General features: G+C 42.6%; 1 protein-coding gene across 1 annotated transcript; it reads left to right on the plus strand.

The window, feature by feature from the left end:
* Window positions 1-472: 472 nt before the first annotated feature.
* On the plus strand, window positions 473-4,327 carry LOC118637726 (actin-histidine N-methyltransferase-like). The gene is given in 4 exon segments (XM_036273274.1): window positions 473-494; window positions 2,365-2,673; window positions 2,676-3,680; window positions 3,951-4,327. Coding segments are annotated over 4 exon segments (1,713 nt in total).
* The last annotated feature ends 4,649 nt before the right edge of the window (window positions 4,328-8,976 follow it).

The raw sequence follows: 8,976 nt of genomic DNA on the forward strand, positions 1-8,976 counted from the left end.
GGACAAGGAAGTCATCTCTAATAAGTAACAGTAAATTTTAAGGCAGAGATAGTTGTATCGATATCTGAGAAAAGAGTTTTCCTCTAGTGCAAAGGCCGTGAAGTAGGAGTGTGCTTGGTGTATTCAGGGGCAGTAAGGAGGTTAATGTGACAGATGTAGAACAGGCTAGGAAGAAAGAACTAGGAGATGACATTAATAAGGTACCAAGAGCCATCATGTAGGGTCTTGGAGGCCCTGGAAAGGACTTTGCATTTTATCTTAAGTGATATAGGAAACAACTGGCAAGCAAAGAAATGACTTGATCTGATTTATTTGTTGAAAGTATTATTCTAGGGGACTGCGAGGAGGCGGGCAGGCAGATGGTGTCGGGCGGCCGGGAGTGCACGGTGGACTTGGTGGACACGAGTAGTTTCTTGTCAGTTGCTTGGCAACAGTGGCCACAGTGACCAAGAAGGGAACAGGACGGCTGGCGATGGTGGCCACCGCAGCAGCAGGTGAACCCCTCAGGTATTTGCCTAAACTGGAACTTAAGCTGCAGCCATTTCTTTGTGGATTTGTCTAAAAACCTAAGCATAACTGAACATGATATAAAAACGTATGGGGTGGTGGAGTGAATGGAAGCTACATAGACCATATCCCAGGACCAAACTGGAATTACAACAAAAATAAAGACAAATCGTCAGGAAAAAGCAACAGAAAAGCAGCTTGGAGGACCACATAACCAGGGACACTGACTCAATCCTGGTAGGTTTGCGAAGACGCGAGAGGCGAGCTGGGAGCAAACGGTCGGCAGTGGCCTTAGCTGTGAGCAGCGTCCTCGGGTTAAAGTCCCAAGAGCTCCACAGTGCAGAGCCAAGACAGAGGCTAAAATAGCCACAGCCACTTACCTTGGGCTCCAGCAGAGAAAGGGCAGACTGGACTGGAACTGCGTGGGGACACTCGGAATTTGGAGGGTGCTCAGAGCATTTGCTGAGTTGCAGCCACACAGGATGTTGGTCATCTTACTCCTTCCTAGGGCTCTGGGGAGACATGGTGGCCCCTCCCTCAGAGATTCAACCCCACCGGGTAGCCATTTAAATGCAAATTGAGGCCCATTAACAACCAGCATCACCCCACCTTCAGGAAATCCCCATTACACTGAGCACCTGAGGGAGTTTTTTATTCAACTGAGAAACCAAGGCTCTTCAGGTAACCTCAACTGATAGCCACCAGGCAAAAATCTAGAGGATACCTGTACCATCCCTGGGCTAGCAACTCTAACCAGAAAAGTAAAACTTTTGTTTATCGTGGGTCCTCCCTGGCTCATTGAAACCCAGGAGAGGGAGCCACAAACAGCAGAACACCAACACCCACAGAGAAAATTTGGCAGGCTCCAAAGGCCATGGAGATAGACAAAATGGTGAAACAAAAGCCAAATGAAAGAACAAGAAGCCTCTACCAAAGATGAAATAAATGAGGTGCAGTTAAGCAAGTTAACAGAACTAGAATTCAGAGCCATGATCTTGAGGAAGCTCAACAGCATGTGTAAGGACATGAGCACCATGAGTAAAGACATAGAAATGTTGAAATCAACCAGTTAGAAATTAAAAGACACGAAGAAGAAATAAAGAATGACATATCAAAAATAAAGAACACATTGGAAGGTCTAAATAGCAGAGTAGAGGAAGCTGAGGACCGGATCAGTGAATTAGAAGATAGGGTAGAAAAAAATCAACCAATCAGAAAACCAAAAGGAAAAAATAATTAAAAAAACAGGAAACAGCTTAAGAGAACTGTGGGACAACTGGAAACATAATAACATTCCCATCCTAGGAGTCACTGAAGAAGAAGAAAATAAGCAAGGGTTAGAGAATATATTTGAAGAAATAGTGACAGAAAACTTCCCTAATTCAGTGAAGGAAGAAGGCAATCAAGGTCAAGAAGCACAGAGAGCCCCAAGTAAGAAGAACCCAAACAGGCCCACACCAAGACACATAGTAATCAAAATGCCAAAAATTAAAGACAAAGACAGAATCCTAAAAGCAGCAAGTGATAAGCAACAGGTTTCCTACAAAGGAAACCCCATAAGGTTCTCAGCTGACTTCTCAACAGAAACACTACAGGCCAGAAGGGAATGGCATGAGGTAATCAAGGTCATGAAAAACATGGATCTGAATGCAAGACTACTCTACCCAGCAAGGCTCTCATTCAAAATAGGTTAAATAAAAAGCTATCCAGACAAAAAAAAGGCTAAGGGAATACATTACCACCAAACCAGCACTGAAAGAAATGTTAAAAGGACTGCTGTAAAAAGCAGGAAAAAAAATAGGAAAAAAAAAATATAACCACACTAAACAAAAATGGCAATAAATAACTACATATCAGTAATCACCTTGGCTGCTGCCTGGGGCTTGGTTGAGGCGGACGGTGGTTCTGGGCCGGAGTGTGGCGCCGGTGCTGCTGCACAAAGGGGCAAGCGGGCAGTCAGAAATCAAGTAAAAACACAAAAATCAGGCACTGGTGCTACAGCAAGTGTGTCACCGAAGGAAACCTTGAACCTGACTAGTGAGCTCTTGCAGAAATGCAGTAGTCCTGCGCCCGGTCCAGGGAAAGAGTGGGAAGAATACGTGCAGATCCGGTCTCTAGTGGAGAAAATACGGAAAAAGCAAAAAGGTTTGTCTGTTACTTTTGATGGAAAAGAGAAGATTACTTTCCTAATCTAATGAAATGGGCCTCTGAAAATGGAGCTTCAGTTGAGGGTTTTGAAATGGTCAATTTCAAAGAAGAGGGCTTTGGTTTGAGAGCAACAAGAGATACCAAGGCAGAAGAGTTATTTTTATGGGTTCCATGGAAATTACTAATGACTGTTGAATCTGCTAAAAATTCAGTTTTGGGGCCCTTGTACTCTCAAGACCGAATTCTTCAAGCCATGGGAAACATCACACTGGCTTTTCACCTGCTGTGTGAGCATGCTGACCCTGACTCTTTCTGGCAGCCCTACATTCAGACCCTCCCCAGCGAGTATGGCACTCCTCTCTACTTTGAGGAAGATGAAGTTCGGTCTCTACAGTCCATACAGGCTGTCCATGATGCCTTCAGCCAGTACAAGAACACAGCTCGGCAGTATGCCTACTTCTACAAGGTCATCCAGATCACCACTGGGTACAACCTGGAGGATGACCGCTGTGAGTGTGTGGCTCTGCAGGACTTCCGGGCCAGAGAGCAGATTTACATTTTTTATGGCACTCGGTCAAATGCAGAGTTTGTGATCCACAGTGGTTTTTCCTTTGACAATAATTCACACGACAGAGTGAAAATAAAGCTTGGAGTGAGTAAAAGTGACAGGCTCTACGCGATGAAGGCTGAGGTCTTGGCCCGCGCTGGCATCCCCACTTCCAGCGTGTTTGCCCTGCACTTTGTGGAGCCGCCCATCTCTGCCCAGCTGCTGGCTTTTCTCCGCGTGTTCTGCATGACCGAAGACGACCTGAAGGCACATCTGCTAGGAGATAATGCTATCGACAGAGTCTTCACCTTGGGTAACTCTGAGTCTCCTGTGAGCTGAGGCAATGAGGTCAAACTTTGGACATTTCTTGAAGATCGAGCCTCGCTTCTTTTAAAAACGTATAAGACAACTAGCGAGGAAGACAAGTCCTTCTTGAAAAACCATGACCTTTCTGTTCGTGCAAGAATGGCCATCAAGCCCTGGCCGGTTTGGCTCAGCGGTTGGAGCGTCAGCCTGCGGTACAGAGAGACCCGGGTTCGGTTCCCGCTAAGGGCGCGTACCTCGGTTGCAGTTTGTCCCCGGCCCTGGTTGGTCGTGCGGGTGGCAGCCACTCGATGTGTCCCTTCGCATCGATGTTTCTCTCTCTCTCTCTCTCTTCCTCTCTCTCCCTCCCGCTCTATCTGAACAAAAAATGGAAAAATGTCCTCGGGTGAGGATTAAAAAAAAAAAAAAAAGAATGGCCATCAAGTTGCGTTTGGGTGAAAAGAGATTTTGGAAAAAGCAGTGAAGAGCGCGGCTGCGAACCGCGAGTATTACCGCAGGCGATTGGAGGAAGGGGCTCCGCTGCCCAAGCACGAGGAGAGTGACCCCGGGCTGCTGGGGGGCGGCGGGGCGGACTCACGGCTGCCCCTGGTCCTGCGGAGCCTGGAGGAGGCCCTCGCCCTCTCCGAGGTCGTCAGCCGTGCGAAGGCGGCGGAGAACGGGCTTGTCAATGGCCAAAACTCTATCCCCAACGGGACCAGGTTAGCAAAGGAGAGTTTAGATGAAGAGGAAAGGAAAAGAGCAACTGCAGACGCCAGAGAACCTCCCTCGGAGAGCGCTGGGGAGGCCGCAGAGCCCCTCTGAGGGCGCGTCCGCCTGGGGTCCGCTCAGCAAGTTCATGAGCACGTCACTTACAGCTGCAGCTCCTGTTTCACGTTTTGTTTTTGTTTTTGTTTTGTTTTTCTGCAGAGAGGAAAGTGTTTTTGCTGCTTTATATAAAAATAATTTTTTTAGGTTATTTAAAAAAATCTAGCTTCCCTTTTTGATTAAGATGGCCATCTTGCTTTGAGGCAAAACAAACAAAGGGGGAAGGGGTGGCACCTTGGAAGGTGTGGCCGGCAGACCACTGTGGGCAGTGCTTGCTTCCTGGGGAGGGTCCAGCTCCTCCCTCGGGGCCTGTCTTCGTGCCGGCAGAGTGCACGCCTGCTCTGCCTCCTGCCAGAGGGCGCCGTGGGCTGGCGTCTCGGCCTGGGGTTCCCTGTGGGAGGGGGCAGTCTCGCAGCCGTGGACAGGCTTGAGGTTTGGACACTTGTCTGCTCGAAATCTTTTTCTTTTTCCTAAAAAGATAACACTTCAGTACCAAAAGAAGGTAAGGTGGCAGCCTTATTTTAATAGTTTTAAATGTTGGTGATAACCCTGATTATATAAAATACACACACACACACACACACACACACACATCTAGTGGTCTCTAAAGATTTGTTTACTTTGTGTGTTTTGTTTTACTGTATTAGGAACGTGTCCTTTCTCCTGGAGTCAGCAGGACATGCCCCCTCCTAGTCGCACATGTGGCTGCGGCGCATCGGCTTCCTGTGCAGGTGACGGAGCCGGGAGCTTGCGGGCACAGCCGCCGCTCTGCGTGCTGGGCTTCAAGCGAGGCAGCTCCCTGCTCTGCTGTTTCCACAACAAGCTAGAGAGATTTTCAGAGCTACACTTTTGAGTAAAAAGCCTTATTAAAAGGAAAACGTGATTTAAAAAAAAATCACCTTAAATGTAAATGGATTGAATGCTCCGATAACAAGACACAGAGTAACTGATTGGATAGGAAAGCATGACTCATCTGTAGGTTGTATACAAGAGACCCACCTCACAACAAAGACTCACATAGGTTGAAAGTGAAGGGATGAAAAAAAATCTTCCAAGCAAACGGAAAGGATAAAAAACCTGGGGTAGCAATACTCATATCTGATCAAATAGACTTCAAAATGAAGGCCATAACTAGAGACAAAGAAGGCCACTACATAATATTGAAAGAATCTATCCAACAGGAAGATATAACCTTGATAAACACCCTATATAGGACCACCAAAATATATTAAAAATCTTCTGGAAGACTTCGAAGGAGAAACCGATACCAATACAATCATAGCAGGGGACTTCAACACCCCACTGACAACACTGGATATATCCTCTAGATAAAAAATTAGCAAGGAAATAGAAACTCTCAATAAAGCACTAGACCAAATGGATTTCATATATATCTACAAATAATTTCACTCCAAAACTGAAGAATTCACATTCTTCTCAAGTGCACATGGGACATTCTCAAAGATAGACCACATGTTAGGACACAAACTAAGTCTTTACAAGATCAAGAAGATTGAGAACACATCAAGTATCTTCTCAGATCACAATGGCAGGAAATTAGAAATCAATTGAAACAAGAACATGAAAAGACATTAGAACACATGGAAGCTAAATAGCATGTTATTAAACAATGAATGGGTCACCGAGGAGATCAAGGAAGAAATTAAAAACTTCCTGGAAACCAATGAAAATGAACACACAACAACACAAAATCTATGGGATGCAGTAAAAGCAGTTCTGAGAGGGAAGTTCATAGCACTACAGGCCTACCTCAAGAAACAAACAAACAAAATCTCTAATAGACTATCTAACCTCACAACTTAAAGAAATAGAGAGTATAAACAAAAAGCAATCCCCAGAGCAAGTAGAAGGAAGGAAATAGTAAAGATCAGAGCAGAATTAAATGACATAGAGTCCATAAAAACAATTCAAAGGATCAAAGAAACAAAGAGCTGGTTTTTCGAAAAGATAAACAATATTGATGAACCATTAGCTAGACTCACCAAGAAACAAAGAGAAAGAACCCAAATACACAAAATCAGAAATGAAAGAGGAGAAGTAACAACTGACACCACAGAAATACAAAAGATCATTAACAATTACTATCAACAATTATATGGCAACAAATTTGACAATCTAAGCAAAATGGACAATTTCTAGAAACACACAGTCTCTCAAAACTGGACCCATAAGAGATAGAAAACTTGAACAGACCAATAACAACTAAGGAAATTGAAGAGGTAATCAAGACTCTCCCAGCAAACAAAAGCCCAGGCCTGGATGGCTTTGCCGGGGGAATTTTACCGAACATTCAAAGAAGACCTAACACCCATCCTCCTCAAACTATTTCATAAAATTCAAGAAGAAGAAAGACTTCCAAACTCGTTATATGAAGCCAGCATAATTCTAATTCCAAAACCAGTAAAAGACATTACAAAGAAAGAAAACTATAGGCCAATATCCCTGATGAACATAGACACCAAAATTCTGAACAAAATACTAGCAAATCAAATCCAGCAATACATCAAAAATATTATTCACCATGACCAAATGGGATTCATCCCAGGGATGCAAGGCTGCTACAATATTCGCAAATCAATAAATGTGATACACTACATAAATAAAATTAAGAATAAAAACCACATGATCATATCAATAGATGCTGAAATAGCCTTGAACAAAATCCAGCATCCATTTCTGATAAAAACACTCAGCAAGCTGGGAATAAAGGGATTATATCTCGGCATAATAAAGGCCGTATATTTAAGACCTACAGCTAACATCATACTCAATGGACAAAAACTAAAAGCATTTCCCTTAAGAACAAGAACAACACAAGCATGCCCATTTTCACCACTCTTATTTAATATAGTACTGGAAGTCTTAGCCACAGCAATCAGACAGGAAGAAAAAATAAAAAGGATCTAAATTGGAAAGGAGGAAGTGAAGCTGTCATTATTTGCAGATGGCATGATACTATACATAGAAAACCCCCAAAACTCCATCAAACATTTACTAAACTTAAGAAATGAATTTGGCAAAGTAGCAGAATACAAAATTAACGTCAAGAAATTCTTATACACCAATGATGAATTCACAGAAAGAGAAACTAAGAAAACAATCCCATTTACCATTTGGCAAAAAAATTTAGGTACCTAGGAATAAACTTAACCAAAGAAATAAAGGACCTATTTGCAGAAAACTACAGGTCATTGAAAAAAGAAGTAGAGAAAGATATAAGAAAGTGGAAGCACATAACTTGTTCATGGATTGGAAGAATTAACATCATTGATATGTCCATATTTCCCAAAGCAATCTGTGAATTCAATGCAATACCCATCAAAATACCAATGACATACTTCACAGAACTAGAATAAATAATTCAAAAGTTCATATGGAACCAAAAAAGACCTCAAACAGCCACAGCAATCTTGAAAAAGAAGAACAAAGTAGGAGGGATCACATTACCAGATTTCAGGTTATACTACAAAGACACTGTAATCAAAACAGCCTGGTACTGGCACAAGAATAGGCATATAGACCAATGGAACAGAACAGAGAACCCAGAAATGGACCCAAGACATTATGCTCAATTAATATTTGACAAAGGTGGCAAGAGCATACGGTGGAGTAAAGACAGCCTCTTTAATAAATGGTGTTGGAAAAATTGGACAGCTACTTGCAAAAAACAATGTAACTAGACCATCAACTTACACCATACACAAAAATAAACTCAAAATGGATAAAAGAATTAAATGTGACTCATGAATCCATAAAAATCCTAGAAGAAACTGTAGGTAACAAAATTTCAGACATCATACGCAGCAGAATTTTCACTGATACATCTAAGGCAATAGAAACAAAGGAGAAAATGAACACATGAGACTACATCAAACGCAAAAGCTTCTGCACAGTGAAAGATACAATCATCAAAACAGAAAGGCTACCCACTGTATGGGAGAGCATAATTGCCAATGATATATCAGATAAGAGGTTAATTTCCAATATATATAGAGTACTCATACAACTCAACAAAAGGAAAACAAAGAACCCAATTAAAAAATGGTCAGAGGAACTAGACACCTCTCCAAACAGGACATACAAATGGCCAAGAGACATATGAAGAAATGCTCAGCATCACTAATCATCAGAGAGATGCAAATTAAAACAACAAGGTATCACCTCAGACCTGTCAGAATGGCCGCCATCAACAAATCATCAAACAACAAGTGTTGGCGAGCATGTGGAGAAAAGGGGACTCTAGTACACTGCTGGTGGGAATGCAGACTGGTGCAGCCACTATGGAAAACAATATGGTGTCACCTCAAAAAATTAAAAATTGAACTTCCATTTGACCCAGTGATCCCGCTTCTAGGAATATACCCTAAGAAGCCTGAAACACCAATCAGGAAGAGTATATGTACCCCCATGTTCATAGCAGCACTATTTACAATAGCTAAGATCTGGAAACAGCTCAAGTGTCCATCAGTATAAAAAAGCAGTGGTACATATACACGATGGAATACTATGCAGCTGTAAGAAAGAAAGATCTCTTATCCTTTGAGACAACATGGAGTGATCTGAAAAGTATTAGCATAAGTAAAACAAGCCAAACAGAGAAAGACAAGTATGATATGATCTCATTA

The sequence above is a fragment of the Molossus molossus genome, unplaced genomic scaffold, assembly GCF_014108415.1.
Source record: "Molossus molossus isolate mMolMol1 unplaced genomic scaffold, mMolMol1.p scaffold_m16_p_20, whole genome shotgun sequence".
In the NCBI taxonomy this organism is placed as follows: Eukaryota; Metazoa; Chordata; class Mammalia; order Chiroptera; family Molossidae; genus Molossus; species Molossus molossus.